The sequence below is a fragment of the Lissotriton helveticus genome, chromosome 1_1 (assembly GCF_964261635.1).
Source record: "Lissotriton helveticus chromosome 1_1, aLisHel1.1, whole genome shotgun sequence".
NCBI lineage: Eukaryota > Metazoa > Chordata > Amphibia > Caudata > Salamandridae > Lissotriton > Lissotriton helveticus.
In genome coordinates this window covers 1,958,000,354-1,958,022,406 of record NC_136057.1, presented here as the reverse complement: position 1 = coordinate 1,958,022,406, position 22,053 = coordinate 1,958,000,354, and the positions used below count along the sequence as shown (strand labels likewise).

Here is a 22,053-nt window from a genome sequence, read left to right as displayed (position 1 = left end):
ACAAAGGAAGAGGTCCAGCCATCTGTGTACGTCGTGTACCAGGGAGTGAAATTAGAACTCTCTGGTATTCGGGGGCCTGAATCACCACTCATCATCTCATCTCATGTTCTCTATCTACTGTTGGCTGTGTCACTGTGCGGCTCAGTGCTGTGCCCACTAGGGGAGTGGACCTATTTAGTTTAATGTCCGGCACAGAGTTATAACCACCTGCCCATCTAGTCAGTGCCTGTGGGATACGTATAAGAATGAGCGTTAATTGGCCTAAGAAATCAGGGGGGCTTACATTAGGTGCATATTTCGCTATTAGGGTGAGTGGGTCCCCTTCCAACAATCCCTCTAGGACTACAAATCTGAACTCTTTCTTTATTCTGTGTGAGAGCTCCACGTAGAGGACCTCCTGTGATATCCAGTTCTGTACTCTCCAGGAGAAGCCTGAAAAGGCAGTGCCATATATTCATCCTATGACATGTTTGCTTTTTGCACTGTTCCATGGCCACCAGGTGTGTTTCCTGTAACACTGCTAAGTGAATTGGATGACGTGTAAGGTGTGTGTACAGTGCATCGTATCTGAGACACCATCTCCCTTCATTCCCCCTAATGTTCCATAGTGCTGTATGCCTCATAGTGTGAATTTCAATTTGCTTGGCCAGCTGACAATGTCAAACCAACATCTATGTAATTAAACATCAATTAACATCTTGTCCATGTCCATCTCAGAGGCAGAGAGGGGCGTGGTAAAGCCTGAACTGCTCCCTGGTCGGTCGAACCCCTTAGCTATTAGTAGCATCCTGGATCTCTCAGATTCCAACTGCTCAGTCTCAGACAGCAACAAGCGTTCCTCTGTCTGCCTACTGATGCTTCGTACCAGGGCCAGACCACTTCAATCTATGTCATCGACCAGGCAGGGCATAAGATCCGGCCCCCTGGTCTCTCCGTCCTCCGACTTGCCAGATCTGTTTGTGCCAGTCTCAGTGTCCGAGCCATTATCTGGCGACAGGGCAGTGAAGGAATACCTGCTGTAAAATTAGACCTCTTTCACCACCTGTGGCCTTTCCCTGGCTGCTTATTCATTGGTTGGTTGATTCGGGAGGTTGCGGTTGCATTGTTTCCTTGATTTCTGCATCTCCCAGCACCCTTTTGGTTGGTCGCCAACATTGTTGATCCTTCCTCCTTTCGCGAGTATCAAGGACCAGGCATCTGAAAGAAGTGCATTGTCTCAACCTCCACCCCTCGCAGTCTGGTGGGAAAGCGTAGGGTGTAGTTGAGGCACATCTGTCGTAACTGCTGCTTGACTCCTGTGTTTTAACTGTGCCGTTGTTGCACCTCCGCTGTGTAGTCTCGATAGGCTATTACTGCGGCACCCTCACTGTGACCTTGAATGCTTTCAATATTAAGTCTCTGTTTCTGTCATTCAAGAGGCACGCAATGACTGGGTGTGGGCCCGCTCCATGTTGTGCAGGTCGACAAGTAATCCGGTAGACCCTCTCGATGGAGAAGAATTTGGGGACCCTCCTTACCAGGACTGTGTCCATTAGCTATTGTTTGCAAAACAGTTCCATATTTGGGCCCTCAGCCATTTCCTGTAAGACCAAGAAATGAACATTATTGCATCATGGCCTTCCTTCGGCGTCTTCCACTCTTATTCATAGTTGCTTGATGTCAGCCTTCAAAAGTTGTTTCTGAGATTGCACCTCCTGCAGGTTGAGATGCATCGCTGTAAAAGCAGATTCCGGGCCGTCGGGCCGTCAACCCTCTTAGATAATTTCTGAAAGTCAGCTCTCAAGAGGGTCACTTCCAGTTTGAAAGTGATTCAAGGCTTCCCTTCCCTGTGATAGCATATGCATTTAGTCCAATATTTATTTGGTGGATGGCTGTGGTGGCCTGGACCTCTTTGGTTTCACCATCATGGCATGCAGGTAAGTATTGCTGCGTTAGGCCTCACTACAGCAAGTTCTAGGTCTCTGTAGCACCAGTATTGAGCCTCTCTTGACCAGCACCTCAGGCTCCATAATGGAAACAGCGCCGCAGTATCACTCCTGGGCCCCTTTGGGTAGTCACCCCCAATGGGGTCTGTACCACCACTGTCCGGGCAGGATGCTCCTCCGTCTGCGGCGGTTGGTCTTTTGCCGAAGAACTCGTCAATTCCTCAGCGTCTGGGAAGTGCTGCAACTCCCACCTGCCTCTTGGCCACAGTCACCATCAGGCCTAGGGTCCCCTGTCACAGCAAGGCAGCCCCACAATCACCAACAGGTGCACAGCCTCCCCCTGCCGCTCTGTAGGAAGCCACTTAAAACCTCTTCGATGCTAATGACAAGGTCAGCTCGTCATGCAGGTCCACTGGAGCTGTGCTTATGACGAGCTGACCTTGTCATGAACAATGGTAAATTAGGATCTTCAGCGTAGGAGAAAAATACACTGTAGCATTGAAGGTGTAGGGGTAGGAGGCCTCCGGGATACCGAATAGAGGATGATGTACGATATATGTGGGATTCACAACAGAGTTCAGTAATGTACATCTGTACTTGCTTCCATCTTGGCCACAGACCCCTACAGCACATACCTTACCACTGTAAGCTATCTTAGCATGAAGTTTGCATGTGACTAATAAAGTGAGGCCGAATGGCTCAACTATTGTATTTCAGCTTGTTGTTAATTCTATGGATTAGTTTCTGAAAATGATGGCTCTAAACTAGATCATAGACTGTTACTTCTTATGTCCCTCATGACCCCACCCAACCTGTCTTTTTCCCTTGACGGCTGTCACTACCAAACCACACTCCTCGAATTTGAAGATAGTTTTCCATTTTCACCAACACACATAGGTCTCAACCTGTAGAAAATATTGTTTAGCTTTGTTCTCTTGAGTAAAATGTTCAGCCTTTCCATTGCAATCTAAACTGTAGTTTGGTGTATCTCGACTATAGCCTTGCTGTATATAGGATACATGTTATTTAACCTACACATAACTAAATGTTGTTTAGTATATGTATATATATATATGTGTGTGTGTGTGTGTGTGTGTATATATATATATGCGATAATATTTATCTTTTTTAGAAGTGAATGCTACTTAGTGTATATGTGATGAAAAATGGCGCGCAGTCTAGCTATATATATGTTTTGGCTTACTCTAACCAAATTTACTTTTGGAATATCAGTGGTTGTGTAAAAATGTGTTGAGACTAGCAGTTTTTTCTAGGATGATGCTCAGCGCTCTGATGAAATGTGTTTGTGTCATAGAGTACATCGCTGGCAGATTTGGACAAGAAGACTCAATAGGATACGCATCATTCTTCGTTGGTGACATTGAGAATGTCACAATATCAATGTTTGTTCGAACTCGCAAATCTGTGGGCGTGCTCCTGGCTCTGAAGAACAGCACATCCGTGCACCTCAGGATTTGTTTAGAACAAGGCAGGCTTGTGCTGTCAACACACAACAACCTCAAACTCCTAAGCGAACACCAAGTTAACGATGGGGATTTTCATTTGATACATTTAAAAATAGAGCAGCGACAAGCAGAACTGATCCAAGCATCTCAAAATCTGGGACGTGCCTGGATTCCTGTTCACGGAGTCCACGATAATTACACACTCTACATCGGTGGCCTGCCAGATCAGCAAGAAACGGATCAAAATGGGGGTTACTTCAAAGGCTGCATCCAAGATGTAAGACTGAACAGCACGCGCTTAGAGTTCTTTCCCCTTTCTTCTTCAGAGGAGTCGACCAATCAGAGGCTGCTCTTCAACGTGACACGTGGATGCTCCAGTGACAACTTCTGCAAGGTACGAACGTATTATTGAGCTCACAATACATTCAGTGTTTTGCTTAGAGATTTGTACTGCATTGCTACTTTTTATTTGTTCACTTACAAATTAAATGTCATGTAGAAATGTCTAGTGCCAAGCTACATTGGGTATATGGGCTCAGGATAAAAAAAAAACCCTGATGGCCTTTGGCCACAAGGTGCTGCTTAGAGTAAGTTATCCTTTGTTTTATCACCTCTGGAAACAGCCATGATTTCATTGTTGATGCGGTGGAGAAATAGCAGCCATGATGTAGAGTGCATGGCTGGGTTCAGTACTAGACCCTTAAATATGGGAATATTTCATGCTATTTTAAATTACAACTCCCCATTTAAAATCATTTTAAAAGTATGCTGCAAAATGAGTCCCCATGCTGTGATGGAATATTCCCAATAAACCTTCATGCAGAGGGTTGCAGCCGCTGTCCACAACGCTAGTACAATTTCCAGGTCTGCTTTTAGCTTACAGTGTAGCTTTGTGCAATTTTCTTTTTTTTGTCCTTAAAACATGATTTCCTAAACTATGCCATGGGCTGGCCAGCCTGTATAAGGGGCTTGGCAAATATAACGTTTTTCATAAGCAGGTATTTAAAAAAAAAGATATATATATTTACAGAAGTGTAAGCCATATTCAAGGACACGATGTTTTAGAATGATATTCATCATGTCGCTTGGCACTGGTGTACATCTAATTCAAAGTAATGTAATACAAATATCTTACCAACTAATACACATTTTTTTCAATTTATTTGTAACATACATTTAATGAATCACCCTTCCTTTGTTTAATAGGCCATTATTCAAATGCGTCCTGTTTGTGTAATGTTTGCAATAAAAGGTTTGTAAATTACAGCAAACGTATGAAACTTCCACAGGCAAACGTTCAGATTCCGCTCTTTTCAAATGCACAGTTCCACAACTGGAATATTATGAAAAATAAAAAAGCGCATTCCATTATAAATGGACCAGATTCCTGCGTTGTTTACGTCCACCCAGGTTGTCAGAAAAGTTCCACAATTTTCCTTACATTTATTATTTAAGTATACAACTGGATTTTTTGGCGAGCTGTCAATCAACTCAGAGTCCTACACAAATGCTCGAATCGAGAATCATGGGTCTAATGCTCAGCAAAACTTCAGCTATTTGTAGGTCAAATACATAACAGTTTTTCCCGAATACGAGTATTTCTAGAATCCAAGCACAGTTTGCATGGCCTGAACACCCGAAGGTCTACCAATTAACGGAAATAACATAATGTGACAGAGACCTCATATTAAGAATATACAAATGCCTGCATACATACAAGCATATGTACAGAAAAAGAGTTGACTTTAGATCAGCCAGTGGCTGGTACAATTTTCTTTAAAGGTTGCCATTTTCTTGGTGGGCTGCCCTTAATTCCATAAAATTTTGAGGAGGATTACATGGAGATTAAAGTAGTCCCCTGTTATAATCTCTGCACTGTTATAACACTATCCTTGCTGTCACTTTGAACCACCACACCCCATCACCCAATTGGACATCAGAATATCATCTCAATAATATTGTGTTACCAGAATAGAGTGAGCAAAACATCAAAAAGGTGAGTGCATATAGGTAAGTATAGATTTAGTATTCTTATGTCTGCATCCGGGTACATTGGAAGATATATTTATCACCTACTGGCGATCGCCAGTAGGTAGTTATAGTTAGGACCTAGTTTCCATAGGAAGAACTTTTTTTGATTTGCCAATAACTTTTGCACTGTTTGACAAATCTTCACGAAATGTTTAAAACTATCGGGGCAGTCACTTGAGCTGCTGTCTTGATAATTTCAGGGGGATCCCTCAAGAGGAGGCTGAGAAAAAGGGGGTCCTAAAACGTTTTTTCTCCATGTTAATTTTCATGGGAAACTTTTGAAATGGCTACAGCCCGAACTTCTGAACGTAATTACACCAAATTTGGCAAAAAGGTAGTGCTTGGAAAGTGACCTTTTTATGAAATGGTGTAAATCTGTTCAGTAGTTGCAGAGAAATGTTAAGATTTCTCAGATATACAACTGTGGTTGCGGTGGATCTGCAACCCCTCCCGATCTTGTGCCTGAGGTCTTATTGGCTGCCAACACTTCTAAAAAGGAAATGTGGGCAAGAATCTTGTGACTTGGTTGAACCGAGTCACAAGAGAAAGATTTAAAAAAAAAAAAAAATGAGTCAGGGTGTTTCCCCTTGTGTCCCTGTGGAGGGATTTATAAAAAAAAAACCTGCCACCTCCCCAGGACTGAAAATAAAGGAAGTGCAGGGTCGCATGCACCCCCCCCCCCCCAGAGCACCAGGGACTGCCACCTCTCCAGGACTATAACAAATTATAGGTCGTGTGGAGTTCCAACACCCCCATGCAGCCCAGTAGACCGCCGCCTCCTTGGGACTAATTTCCTGAAATGCTGGGGGCCATATCCCCCCCGCAGCCCCGGGTCCGCCATCTCCCTGGGGTTATAGTTACAAATAATGCATGGGGTGCTCAAGCTGCCCCACGCAGGGGCTTAATTTTTGTTGGAGGTGTCCGCGCGGCCCCCCCTTGTGGCGCCTTACATGGCCCTCTGGACCGCCACCCCCAGGGCCAGCTCCAGCAATGTCCCAGTATTCCCTCCCCCGGCATATTGCAGTTTGCTCTGGCTTGGTGGGAGCACTGCTCCTGTCAAGCCATAACAAACTCCAGTCTGTTTCATGGAAGCAAGAGCTGTGAAAATGCTCTTGCTACCATGAAATGGAGCAGAATTGCTTTTGGACAGAGGGAGCTGCATGTTTGCAGCTCCCTTCATTCCAAAATCAATGCCGGCTCTTGCAGGGACCACTGGGGACTTGAGGCTCCCCCGCGGTTTGCAACATGGTGGCTATGCCCCGGGTGATGGGGTCCCCAGGGCCGAAATAGGCCTGGGGAGGGGCGGGTTTGTGCAGCACTCCTCCTATGTAAAAATAATAATGAAGGCTTGGCCCCGGGGATGGTGTCCCTGGGGCCTAAATCAGCCTCTGGAGGTGGGCCATGTGGCCCGCTCCTATTTATTAAAAAAAAAAAAAAAAGTGCATGCCCCGGGGGATGGGGTGACCGGGGCAAAAATGGCCCTGGAGGGCAGCCCCTCTGTAGCCCTCTCTTTGTGCTATAAAGAAAATATAAATAAAGGCAGGGACCCAGGAGATGGGGTCCCTGGGGCAGAAATCGACTGGGGGCCACACGGCCCCAGCCCATTTTTTAAATGCTCTCTGCAATCGTGCCTCCTGGCACACTACTAGTTGGGGGATGAAGTCCACTTGGCTCCAGAGGGACCTGGGGGGCCAAGACTGTAAGTCCTACAAAACATACTTCCTGTTAGCTGGTCGGAGGTCCGACCCCTTTCTCCACTACTCTGCAAATGTGCCTACTAATTAAAAAAACATAAAAATTCACTGAAAAAACGAATGGTTACAGGGGCATTATAGTTAGGGTCAGATGTTACTCATACAAAGCCAGGGAAATTCAGCAGTTATAGTTAGCTAAGTTAACTAATCCTCGTGCCCCCGCAATGCACTGCTTAAGACCTCACTTTTACATCACTCATGACATGGTCAGTGACATCACTGATGACATCTCTAATGACATCAGTCATGCAATCATGAACAAAAAATAGCATTAATGTGATTCATGATGAAATAATATTATTGACCATCTGGAAACTAGGGGCCTGATTACGATCTTGGTGGATTAGATATCCCGTCCGTCAAGTTCAATAGGATATAATGGAATTGCTATTTGGCAGACTGGATATCCATCATGTTTGTCCGCCATGATCATATTCAGACCTTAAGTTATTACGTAGTGGAATGCTGTGGAGAATTATAAATAGTTTTAATTAATTGAGTGTACCTGGGCGAGAGGAGTACTTCCATGAAACTTTCTTGAGCAGTATGGGGAGTACTGGAGAGGCAAAAAGCTAATTTTACTTGAACAATAAAAGCTGTTTCACAACAAGATTAAGTAAGCCCTCATATAAAATCTAAGACACTAAGATGGAGAGTGATTGCAAAAGGTGTTAATCTGATTGTTGATTTATTTCTTGCTGTTTTTTAATATGATGCAGTTTTAAGATTTCTTGAAAAATGTCAGTGGCAGTCATTGGATCTTAAAGTGTAACACTGTAATTTCCAGTGATGTCATCAGTGTGAATTGGAGTGTAATACCACTTCTGCTTCACCTATGATTTAGATTAAATGACACCTTCGCGTTTCTAGTGTCCATATGTTGGTGGTATACCCAAGGACCAGTTACATACACAAGTACAATATAGTCAATACATTGTGAGATTTCAATATGTCGAAAATGAAAAAGAAACCTTATTTTTGTTAGTGATGTATGCATATTTGTTTTAGAGCTCTGCTCTCCATTAATTCAATCCCAGACTTGGTTTTGCTGTTATCAATACACATTAAACAAGTGTAAAATAAAATATAGCAGATGTTGCATTGGTCTGAAGGAATTGTTTCAGAGATGCATTTATTCATGTAGCAGCATTGATTGATTAAATCACATTTTACAAGACAAACTAAATTAAACTCTTCAAAATATTTATAGTCCAGTGAGGTCTTTCCATATCAATTACATTTATTGCTAGAACAAAACGCAGATACGGACAGCATGTTCATTAATTTTGCTTATTTACCTGCCTCCTAGAATTCTGAAATCGCTAACGAGGCCTAGACCCCTACTGAGAGTTTGAAGTTAAACAGCCATTGCTTGAAACGCACATGTGGTCCTATGCTTAATTTGTTGTGTTGAAATCTGAACACCACGGTTTTAATCCTGGTTTTGGCATATGACCCAAAAGAAATCCCACATGTATTTAGAAGCCAGCTTTACCATAGTCAGTAGGGCTGGGCTATTTTAGGTATACATGTTCTTTGTTGTAATAGTTGTAAATTGTGTGATACATGTGAATGGGTATATATATATATATATATATATATATATATATATATATATATATTCACTGAAAAAAACATAGGTTTCAGGAGTTATATAGTTAGGAATTAGCTTTTAAAAAACCTTTGAAATTCACCCAAAAAACTATAAGTTTTAGTGGTGTTATAGTTAGCTGGACATTTTACTCATACAAAACCATTGAAATTGCTCCTATATAGTTAGTTGTACTAACTATATTTCGCGCACCCGCCATCCACTGCTGATGATGTCACATATTAGATTATTCATGACATGGTCAGTGACATCACTGATGACATCTCAAATGACATCACTGATGACATCACTGATGACATCATCCAGTGAATGTGGTTTGCTTTGTGTTTTAAATATGCATTATATATATAGCAATTTGCATTGAATAATAAGTGGTTATATATAAATAAATATTTGGATGGAGGATTTAGTAACAGTGTAATTGACTGTTTACTTGACCAATTTATAATGTCTCACTAAATATAGTGGATAGTGACTAAACTGTTTGAATATCTGTATCACTTTGTCAGTTGTGTAAACTGATTCTACAGTTGGTTACTAGCTATGTGAAAGTCTATATTAGTTATTGATTAGTTAACTGAGTATTTGTATGGGAGTGTGAAAGTGTGTGTGGTTCGGTGGGGGAGGGGGGGTGTCACTGTCCAAAGATGTGTGAATAGTTGATTCAGTAGATATAGGAAGTTAAAACTACATGTTCTAACAGTTGTTTGGGTGAATGAATATCTTTATGGGTGTGGTGATGAGCAAATATATTTCTCAATGGTACAGGTCCAACAAACTAGAAAAATAAAAGGCAGTGTATGTGTCAGTTGTTGTATATAAATAAGTATACATAAGACACAATGATTGTGCGAGTGACTGTATGGATAACTGTATACTTGTAATAATGATTTTATAATTCACTAAGTATGATTTACTATCTAAATGAATAGAAGAAGTGGTGTTGTATAAGTGTTTTGCTAAGTAAATATGTAAGTATGATCCATTGTTTGCATAAGTGAGTAGGATGACATATGTGAATAGGATGTGTGCTGTTGTTTAATGTCGATATAGATGTATAAGTATTTTTGATAGTGTTCTATTGTTCATTGACAGCATGTATGAGTGAATCCATAGGTAAGTGATTAGATGTGTGTATACATCTATGAATGAGTGAATTTCAAAGGTTTTTTAAATGCTAATTCCTAACTATATAAGGCCTGAAACCTATGGTTTTTTCAGTGAATTCGCAAGGTTTTTTAAATGCTAATTCTTAACTATATAAGGTCTGAAACCTATGGTTTTTTCATTGAATTCACAAGGTTTTTTAAATGCTAATTCTATTAGCGGATAACGTTTTTATATATTAAAACGTTTTTTAAATCTCAAATGCCTGCTTTGCTAACAGAGTTTTTAAGCACAGGCTCTTTTGTCTCTGGTGGCCATCTTGGGAGACTGCATATCAGAATTTTTTTAATGAAATATGAAGAGGATTTGAGAAGTCACTCAAAATGTGCCCTAATTTTTCTTCAGCACTAATCATAATTTCAATGGAAAAATGAACCCCCTAATGTTCCTTTGCAAATTAAATGTTTTAAGTGTTAACACTTTATTCCAATCAAGATGACTTCAGGTGTGCCATACTTTTGTCATAAGTAAGACTGTTAGCGCTCTAGTTGTTCTTTAGAACACTCTGGGACATTCTGTCATTGGGCTATAGTTGGGCTACATCTGGCTGATATTTGGGCTACATTTGTTTTTTTTGTCTCTGGTGGCCATCTTTGGGCTACATTGGGCTACATTGGGCTACATTTGGGCTCTAACATATATATTTTTTCAAAGTTAATTTTCGTAAAAACCACTGGAGCACATATCTTGAGACATAGCAAAGGCACATCGGGCTAAAAGTCCCTACAATTTTGCCAAGTTTGGTGGAAAACCATTCAGCCGTTCGGGCTAAAAGTGAGTCCAACCGCCCTATGGAAATTAACATTGGGAAAACACGTTTAGGGACCCCCCTTTTATCTCGGCCCCCGCTTGACGAATCCCCCCAAACTTTCAGGGAAGGACCGGAGCGCCGCGAGGCAAAGTTAAGGAAAATTTCAGGAAGATTCCTCAACCGGCGCCAAAGTTATTCCCAATAGAATGTTGCGATTTCCCTATGGAAAACAATCCTAACTATATATACCTACTGGCTATCGCCAGTAGGTAATATATATATATATATATATATATATATATATATATATATTTTTTTTTTTTTTGCTCAATGGTCAACACTTGACAGATGGTCACTGTGCTGGTGTTTAAATAATGTTGAAATGCCAACACTCGCTTACACTGACGAAGGCGGTAACGCCGAAACGCGTATGTAAGCTTATATTTTTTGCAGAGAATGAATTTGAATAAATAACTTGGCTAAACCAAAAGATACTGGCTCTGAGTGCTCTCGATTAAGGTGTATCCCGAGGACTGGGGGATTCCGGTGTTTATAATATATATATATATATATACTAATATTATAAAGAGAGAGCCCAAACCTTTGAGGCGGGTAATCTCAGTAACCACCGCACCAATCACAACACTCAATACAGCGTTGGAAAGGGCAGTTGCAGCAGGACATAGGCTATGCAGACAGGCCTCCATATATATTTTTTTTTTGCAGAGTTTTATATAGCGCAAACTTGACCCGAACTGAATCAGGTATCAGAGCGCTTCACATAGCACCAGTTACGTTACATGAGGACACACATTCATTTTTGTTAGGCACGGGGATACTAAGTGATTTGCCCAGAATCACAGGACGTTTTGCGTCGTTACCAAGACTCGAACCCAGATCCCCAGGTCCGAGGTCGAGCGCCTTAGCTGTTAGGCCAACTCCTCTATACATTTAAAAGGTAGAAGAACCGTGCCAGCAAAGTAGTCCCTTGTGGGCGTGTCTGCGTTGTGCTGTGGGCGTGGGCTTAGGGGCGTGACTAATGCTGGGGGCGTGTTGTACGGCCATCACATCGTGGGCTGTGGGTGTGTGCTGGGGGCGTGACAAACGCTGGGGGCGTGACAAACGCTGGGGATGTGTGTCCGCCCTTCATGCCATGTGAGTCGTACATACAAGTGCCAATTACATTGCTGCGCAGCATCAAGGGGCACGCTGGGGGCGTGAGAAACGCTGGGGGCATGTGTCTGGCCTTAATGCCATGTGAACGCAATTGCACCGCATCAAGGGGCACGCTGGGGGCGTGTGCTACGTTCCGCCCTTCATGCCATGTGGGTCGTACATTAATCAGAAGATTGTCTGCTGTGGCCGTGTGCTGGGAGCGTGACAAACACGTTCACCTGGAGGCCTGGTAAGTAACGTTACTGCAGCCTCTCCTGCGCACTGTTACTGAACTCTCTCATTCAACAAAATTACACGCACCTGCTACCATCAACCAGGGCTCTAGCCGGGCTCAGGCGGCGGATCAGTACACTAATTACACGCGCCTGATAACAGCAACCAGGGCTGCAGCTGGGCCTCAAGCAGGGGAACACACACCTCCTAACATCAAACTGGCCTGCATCTGGGCCTCAAGCGGGGGAACACGCATATGAGCGTATCTGCAGGGCCAATTACTGCAGCCTCTCCTACTCGCTGTCACTCAACTCTCTCATTAAACGGATTTACCTGCAGCTGATAACTCTCTCATTCAACGACATTAAAAGCGCCTGCTAACATCAACCAGGGCTGTAGCCGGGCTCAGGCGGCGGATCACTACACCAATTACACGAGCCTGCTAACATCAACCAGGGCTGCAGCTGGGCCTTCTCCGTCCCTATTCTAATGAAACAAAAAATGTTGTCTACCGTGAGATTTTTAAATAAATTGCCCTTGCCAAATACACACATTATACACATTCTATTTCATACCCGGACAACGTCGGGATGGGCTGCTAGTATATATATATATATGTGTGTGTGAGTGTGTATGTATATCTATATTCACTGAAAAAAACATAGGTTTTAGGGGTGTTATAGTAAGCTAGACATTTCACTCATACAAAACCATTGAAATTCCTCCGTTATAGTTAGTTATACTAACTATAACTCGCACGCCCGCAATCCACTGTGGATGATGTCACATATTACATTATTTATGACATGGTCAGTGACATCACTGATGACATCACGGATGCCATCACTGATGACGTCATCCAGTGAATGTGGTTTGCTTCTATATTTAAAAAAGTATTATATATATTGGAATCTGTATTGAACACTGAGTGGATGTATAAGTGTCTGGATGGAGCATTTAGTAGTACTGTGATTGACTGTCTAAATGCCTAATTTAAAGTGTCTCACTAAATATATGGGATAGTGATTAAACTGTGTGAATATCTTTATCACTGTTTCTCTTGTTGTGTGAACAACTGCATAAGTTGGTTACTACCTGTGCGGAACTCTATATTAGTTTTTAATTAGTTAAGTGAGTATTTGTATGGGAGAGTGAATGCGTATGTGGTTGGGTAGGAGGTGTGGGACTGTCCAAAGATGTGTAAATAGTTGATTTAGTAGGTTTATGATGTTAAGACTGCATGTGGAAACAGTTGTTTAGGGAGTCAATCTCTTTATGGGTGTGTTGATGAGTAAGCACTGTATGTGACAGTTGGTGTATATAAATAAGTATATATAAGAATCAGTGGTTGTCTGACTAAATGTATGGAAAACTGTATACTTATAATAGTGATTTTATAATACACTAAGTATTAGTTACTTTCTATATCAATAAATAAATGTATGTTTGTATAAGTGTGTAGCTGAGTAAATGTAAGTATGACCAATTATTTGCATATGTGAGTAGGATGACTGCATAAGTGAGTAAGATATGTGCTGCTCTGTAATGTTGATATAGATGTATAAGTATTTTTAATATTGTTCTATTGATCTTTCTCAGCATGTATGAGTGAATGTATAGGTAAGTGTTTAGATGTGTGTGTAGATCTACAAATCACTGAGTGGATTTTTAGAAACTTGTATTGGTGTGTCAATGGTTTCAAAAATGGTAGTTTATATTTTATAGTGAGTGATGAAAGGTTATACTAGTGTATGATGAGGTGTATCTGATTGTCACGTGGATGATGTCATCAGTGGTCATCATTGATGTCACTGACCATGTCATGAATGATGTAATATGTGACATCATCAGCAGTGGATTGCGGGAGCTCGATTTATAGTTAGTACAACTAACTATTACGGAGGAATTTCAATGGTTTTGTACAAGTGAAATGTCCAGCTAACTATAACACCCCTAAAACCTATGTTTTTTTCAGTGAATTTCTAAGGTTTTTTTAAATACTAATCCCTAACTATAACACCCCTAAAACCTATGGTTTTTTCAGTGAATTTCTAAGGTTTTTTTAGATACTAATCCCTAACTATAACATGTCTGAAACCTATGGTTTTTTCAGTGAATTTCAAAGGTTTTTTAAATGATAATTCCTAACTATAACATGTCTGAAACCTATGTTTTTTTCAGTGAATTTCAAAGGTTTTGTAAAGGACAATGTTTAAATGTATTAATTCTTATATTTATTTTTTTGACACTGATTTGCAAAATGTTTGTAAACTATTTATTTTTAGATATTTTATTTTTTAAATTACATTATAATTACATTATACATTACATTACAAAATATACTTTCTCAAAATGAATTACTTAGGTTTAAATACTTTGCAAATAGGCAATAGACTTTTAAGTACAGTAGTTACAGTTGTTGCAATGGGCAACACAATTTCAAACGCAATGAGCATTGAGCTCAAAGGGGATTTCTAGTTAAATGCAATTAGTTACTTTATGGATTACTTTCCTAACCACAGGACTGGATCCTAGATTCAGTCCTGTGATATCTCCTGTAAACAGCTGACTAAAAACGTTTTGGTTATAGTAGTGATTTATAAGGAATATTGACACTTAGAAACTTTTTCACATAGAATCACCTATGTTATCATAAGGGAGGAAATTCACTTAGCGGGTAAGTAGTGCTATCGTCACTTTTTCTTACTCAGTGGTGGATACTGGATCCAGTTGAAAGAATGCGTTTAAGTCATGCAGGCAATTTTTTAGGAATATTTTTAGTTTGTGAAAATAGACACTTAGAAACTTTTCTGGTGAAAACCAGAGAATGGATTCCTTTGGAAGGAAATACAAGTTACTGGTAAATATGCTTAGAAATGCTTTTCAGGGTCAGTGCTGGGCTAAAAGATGCAGCACTGGGTTATCTCCTGATAACAGGTGAGTAAATCGGAATTCGTTGTCGGATGAGTTTAGGTAAATAGTTTAAAGTTCCAAAACTCCACACTTAGAAGAATTTCCAAGTGAAACCAGTCAATGTTAGCCTATGGAAGGAAATTCAGCTTTCTGGTAAGTATGGTTAGAATTACTTTTCAGAATCAGTACTGGGCTCAAAGATGCGGCACCGAGGCCTCTCCTGATAACAGGTGAGTAAATCGGAATTCTTGGTACATCCAGTAAGCGCCACAGAGCTGCGTAGCAGAGAGATGAAAAAAGGGGCATGGCCTGCACCACCTCTCTGCAACGCAGCGCAGTGGAGCTTCCTGGAAGCACCTGGTGAGCTACTTGGCCCCCATGGTCCCTCAGGTTTGATGTGGAATTTTTTCCCCAACTTAAAATGTGCCACAGGGCGTGTTTGCACACATCACGTCAGGCCCCGTCCCTTCCCTTCACAACTGTGTAAACGCGCCCTGTCACCGTTCTAAGTTGACATAGTAAGTCCCCTTCAATCCTAAGGGTCCCTAGGGTCAAACTAGCCCACTAGGTACCTCCAGTAAGCGCCACAGAGCTGCGTTGCAATGAGGTGTTAAAAGGGGCGTGGCCTCTGAACACCTGTCTGCAACTCAGCTCCCTGGCGCATACTGGAGATACCTGTTGGGCTATTTGGCCCTCATGGACACTCAGTATTGAAAGAGAATTAATTCCCCAACTTAAAACACGCCAAGGGGCGCGTTTGCACAGTGGTGAAGGAAGGAGGCGTGGCCTAAGGTGATATGTCTGCAAGCACACCCTGTGGCGCGTTTTAACTTAGAGAATTAATTCCTCCTCAATCCTGTGGGTCCCTGGGGGCCAACTAGCCCACCTGGTCCCTCCAGTATGTGCTAGGAGGTTGCGTTGCAGAGAGGTGTTCAGAGGCCACGTCCATTTTTACAACAATCTGCAACGTAGCTCCGTGGCGCTTACTAGAGGTACCTGGTGGGCTAGTTAGCCCCCAGGGACCCTCAGTATTGACAAGGAATTAATTCCCCAACTTAACTCACGCCACAGGGCGTGTTTGCACACATGTGAACTCAGGCCCCGCCTCCTCCCTTCACCACTCCAAACTCCCAATCCAGAGACAACTCGCACTTGAATCAAAGGAGGAGCTGAGAAACAAGGGGGGTTTTAAAATACAAAATAGCAAGTGCGAAAAAACCCAATATGGCAGCCTGGGTCTGAAAAAGGATGGTGCCACATGACCCCCCCTGAGCCTTCAAAGGTCCCAGTACCCGTTCCCCCGTGGGTAATTTATTTAAATGAGGGGAGGGGGGCCTCGCGACCCCCCCTCCTGAGTCATTGAAGGCCCCAGGGAGCCCAACCCCAGGGCTTATTAATAAATGGGGAGGTAGGTCCCACTCCCAGAGCCTCGAATGACCCTGGGGATCCCATACTCTGGGGCTGCAAAACTTTTTAAAAGGGAGGGGATCTGCGTGCCTGTACTTGTTGATCCTTCTATGGCCCCAGGGACCCCCCACCTTAGGGCCGGCTCACATACTGTGTCCTGGGAGCCCACCTCCAGGACACAGTAGTTTCCCCGCCAACACGGGCAGGGAAATGTGGTGGGAGGATTTCTAAAACTCCCACCAAATGGAAGCAAGCCAAAAGTCTTCTCCCAGTGGGTGGCAGCTTTAAATTTGCTCCAGCCAGCGGCGAGCAGCCTTTTCATCTGTTTCCCTGCGCCTGACCTAATGTGGGTGGGAAACAGATCCAGAAATTACTCCAGGTGGGAGGGAGCAGCATAATTAGCTGCTGTCTTCGGCAAGGAGCAATGATGGCTGCTGCAACATGCGTGTAAGCCAGCGGAGGCTGCGGGATCCTGGCACTTCCCCCTGTAGCCCCCAATGTGTGTATTCGGGTTGTCCTGGGTAGGCCACCTATTTTAATGAGGCAAAAAAGGCTGGGGAAATGGGGCTGTGTGCCCCCCCCTTTAAAAAATACACAGCCCTGATGAATGGGTTTCCAGGACATTTTAAGGCTCATGGAGGGGCGAAACATGCCCCTGCCCTTTTTTGTATGTTCTGACCCCAGGGGTGCACTCTCCAAGGTCTATGATGACTCAGGAGGGGGCCAAATCCCCCTTCTACTTTAAAAAAAAACATCCTGGGGGGTGACGTCCACATTTTATTTTAAGTTCGGCTCCTGGGGATGGGGTCCCTGGGCCATAATAGGCTCAGACCCCCTCCACTTTAAAATAAAAATGGTGTACCTGCCATTTTCCACGCTGATGAACAACTCAACTTTCCAAAGGGACTGGAGCATTTTTGCCGCCGATTGTGATGGTGCATTCTTGGTGCAGAGGAATTTGAGGACATCTCCACCCAAAAAGAAGCACTTACTTCATATAATTACTTGGAAGTACCCTTGTTTGGTGGAGATTCAACTCTTTGTGTGTAGTCTCGTCATCTTCTCTGTATGAGAACTCATGTTGTCACTAATTTCTGTATGAAGATGCTCGAGTAACAACCACATGGTCAAAATTACACGTACACAAGGTCACTGGAGACATTACTTTGTGGTCCTTTACGCAGCTGTATTGTAGAGTATGCACTAGACAAAACCAAAGGTTAAAGTAACATTATAGTTAGGTGTGATAAAAGATCTGTATTTGTTTAAAAATAAAATCCTAAAATTTTACTGTTAAAAACAAAAGGTTAAAGTAACGTTATAGTTAGGTGACAGTGGCAACTTTAGCGTTTTGTACAAAAAAGCCTACAAAAATTCATCATTTATGTCTAGCAGAGTTAACTATAACTTGCATCCCCACCATGCTCTGCTTATCCTACATATTACATCATTCATGACATGTTCTATGACATCAATGATGACATCTCAAATTACATCATTGATGATATCACTCCCTAGTTTTATGAGTTTGGCAGGGTGCAAGTTATAGTTATCTCTGTTAACTAAAACTGGTGAATTTCTGTGTTTTTTTAGTTCAAAACATTAATATTGTCACTGACTTATTTACCTAACTCTGACCTTTGAGATATATTACCTACTGGTGGTCGCCAGTAGGTAGTTATAGTTATGACCTAGTTTCCATAGGAAAGGCATTTTTTGATTTGCCAATAACTTTGGTGTAGTTTGACCAATCTTCATGAAGTGTCAGGGTAGGTTCTGTGTGTCAAGGAAAGTTTGGGGGTGATCCGTGCAGGAGGGACTGAGAAAATGGGGCACGTAATAAGCGTGCATTTGTAATGTTAAATTCCATATGAACCTTTAGCCACACCTACAGCCTGACCACTGAATGACTTACACCAAATTGGCAGGGAGGTAGATGTTGGTTCAAGGAAGTGCCTTTTGCTTATTTGGTGTAAATCTGTTCAGTAGTTTTTGAGAAATGTAAGTTGAAAATTATAGTGATATCTCTAGTCGCTGATAGTTTGTAATGATTTCGTGTTTAATCATGACTGGGCGCGCCAACTGGAATGCTGTGATTGGCTGTATGCAACCTGAACAGAAAGTTGCAGCTGCCACTTTATCTATCAGGAACAGCTCCTGGGGCTAAAATGTTCTGTGAACGCCAATATAAGGAGTTGGTGTCGAGGTACTCTGACGCCATGTTTCAGAATTGTATGTGTTAGTGACACTAGGTCTGTTCAAAACTGATTTTTTTAAATTGTGTGCGATATTTACGACAATGACGCGACTGCCAGCAAGGGCCCCAGTGTGCCGCCGCGGGGACGTCATGACTATCGCAGCAACTCCCCGAATATTGGTGGAAATATAAAAAAATATCAGTGAATCATTAATACACTTAGTTTTATATTGAGATTCTGTTAAATGTTTTTATAGAGTTATGTAGATAGGTATTTATCTAGTATGATGGTTAGAATTAATAATATAGTTATCATTTTTTAATGTGGTGATGGCTATTGAATTCCTGCTTTATCTTTCCTCTTCCGCGCCATATCCACGGTAAACGCAATTACTGATGTGATTGCAATCTCTGGCCTCACCGCAAAAACAGTAAATTGGTTTTAGAGAATGTTGTTCTAGAAATGCACTAGAAAAACATGAGTTTGAAGTGTACAGTAATAAACCCCCAGTGTGTAAGATACTGTAATATGTGTGCATATATGTTTTGCACTTTATGGAAAAAGCACGATTGTCACGACTCCCCGTAAAACCGCGAAAAGGGAAAATAGGTCTTAAAGATGGATTTTAAAGAAACTTAGTACAAAAACATGAGAGAATAATGACGAGCTCTTGGAGAGATCTGCAGGGCTCCTAGTGGCTGCCAACACTTCAACCAGGAAGTGTTGTCAGCCATTTTGGGACACGTATTCGGCCTGTCCCCAAAAGAATGCAAAAAAAAAGAAAAGGGGCATGGAAACAATAACCTAACCCCCTAGCCTGGACTCGGAGTTCCCCTGGGACCCCGCTAGTGCAAAAAAGCATGTTTTTAATAATTCACAACAATTTTGCAAATATTACCGTGAATTAAAGAAGAAAAAAAACAAGTGCATGGGTATGTCTCCGGGCATGCAGAGTTTATTTAAAAAAATGGAGGGGGAGCAAGGGCCCCCCCTCTAAGGGCTTAATAATGCCCTGGGGACCACCACCTCCCCGGGGCTAATGGCAATATTAAGCGGGGGCCACTCAGAAACACCCAGGCCTGGGGCCCACCAACTCCTCTAGACTATAGAGAAGGCACACCAGTGGCGATAGGCTGTATAGTCTTGATTCTACCTCATGCCTCTTCCATCCCCAGCATTTTCTGTTTCTTTATTTCACTCTTGCAGGTTCTTTTTTATATGTGCGGTCTTGTTCTATCTCTGTTTTCCAATCCTTTTCTTCCTCCCTTTTTTACCCATTTCTGCCTTTCTTTCTCTAACTGTGGGTGAAATTCTGATGGTCAGAAATGGTCTCCAACCTGCACAATGCAAATCTGAAACGTTTGGCAGATTAAAAAAAAAGAAAGTGAATTCCTTAAAACTGCAACAGCTTTAGAAGTGATGAGCTCTTCGTACGTATAGGGTTGTGTGATGTGTGAGGACAATAGGATAGGACAGCATATCAACGTAAGGTATCATAGATGAGTGATTTCATGTGTATGGGCAAATGGTGTTTGAAAGGGAGAATAGAATCTATCACTGTCATGATGCTATCCATTGCTTCCTGAGAGCTCAGCATGCATTTGAAACAATTGGGAAAAGATTCCATAAGGATAGTGCAGATTGTTAGCATTTAATTTATTTCACTCAATGAAAAAGTCTTCTTTAAGTTAGAAAGTTGCCTTAAGGATGGAATAGGTTTTTAACATTTACTTTATCTCACTCAATTAAAAATGCGAATTTAGGTTAATGTGAAGCACTCTGCAAGCTACATTCTGAGAGCTGTAAGAGCTGTAGAGTGAGAGAGCCTAACTTTAAATTGTAACCATTTAAGGCGCTGGATGAGAGCCTGGAGCTTATCAAAGAAGCAGGAGTTGTCATGCGTCACTTTGGAAGCAGTGCAAGACCGCTGAAGGTCATGTCTTCTTCAAGCCCAACAACATGTAGGGGGAAAATATGTCCTGACTTCCTGGAATAGGATTTCAGGGCAGTGTCTGTGGTATTCCTTTTCATGTCAGCGCCATTCCAAATAGGACTTCAGAGTCTAGAATTCAACACCTTAGAATAAAGGAGGTGCTACGATGGAAGTAAACAGTGTTTTTCTGTGTGAACAGCAATAGATTGGAAACTGCTCAGTTGACGTTGGGGTAATTGGGGTTATCGATATTACCCTATACTACAACACAAGTCTGTGAAATTCTCTATGGCATCCTCCATGCATAAGAATAAAGGTAAATATTTTTGGGATAACATAATTTAATTCATGTCCTTCCTTATTTTCAAACAACATGCTTTACTTATATTAAGGAATGGGTAATTCTACTTATGCAAATGAAAACCTGTGGAGTAGTCTCTCTGATCAAAAACCTACACTAACAGAATAATGATAAAGTAGCTAGTAAGGCTAGTTTGCAGAAACTCACAACATGCTTAAGTAATTAGAACCTACAATGTATGTAAGTAATCTCTTCCACCTGCATTGCCTTCTGTGTATGCAGTTTAAAGGATTTTTTTTTTCAATGCAATAATTAGGTCTGTTGTATAATGAAACTATAGGACATTGTTGATTGCTTTCTTGACTCTGATTTCTTCCCTCAGTATGTCTAACCTAGCTTGCCACCTACCCCTCTCAAGTGTGGGCGGTGATCAACCTGGTGAGCACTGCATATTCGCCTGCATTTCTCCCCCACTCTACCATGCTCATCTTTCTTTACTTTATTCAATTCAGCCCAATCCTTGCCAAAATGGTGGTGTCTGCTACTCTCTCTGGGATGACTTTACCTGCACCTGCCCTCCGAATACGGCAGGACGAGCTTGTGAGGAGGTGAAGTGGTGTGAGCTCAGTCCATGTCCCTCCGAGACCCGCTGTCAGCCTGTTCCTCATGGATTTGAATGTAAGTTTGTAATAATATTTTCTGACCTTGAGTAAAAGTTTTACTCTTAGAGAATCAATGCAAAGTGAATGCCTTTACAGAATGTTAACTCTGGCCGCAGAGGCTTTAAGAGCAGAAAATTATATAGACCATGAAAGGTTGGGCATTGGTCAGTGGGAAGTCTTCTCCAATAGATCATATTCTTATGAATAACTGCTGCTCCATCTCCTTAACTGTCTTCACAATCAAAACAGACAATAAAGTAATGTATACAGGGGAGTACCAGAAGATATTTTGGAATGGTGTTCGACCTGGGTTTCTGTAATAACTACAATGTCCAGGTCTAGAATAACAATAGTGTCAGAAATCTCAAAACAATGCTCAACTGCTGAAGGGCAGGTTGTCGTAACGTATTCATAAATATCATAAATATGCAACATCTGTTTTGAAATGCTATAGTTTTAATGGTGTGTGGAGTCGCAACTGATGAATGGAAAAGTTTGCTCCTGAAACAAATCTTTTAGGTCATATAAGAAGTATAAATTAAGC

The 22,053-nt window shown here is 41.9% G+C and overlaps 1 protein-coding gene across 1 annotated transcript in view; it reads left to right on the top strand.

Annotated features, from left to right (window-relative positions):
* Positions 1–22,053, top strand: part of CRB1 (crumbs cell polarity complex component 1) — an 878,642-nt gene that overhangs the window by 658,545 nt on the left and 198,044 nt on the right. The window contains exons 7-8 of the mRNA XM_078644026.1: positions 3,241–3,785; positions 21,360–21,525. Coding sequence (XP_078500152.1) covers positions 3,241–3,785; positions 21,360–21,525 — 711 coding nt within the window. The remainder of the gene's footprint in view (positions 1–3,240; positions 3,786–21,359; positions 21,526–22,053) is intronic.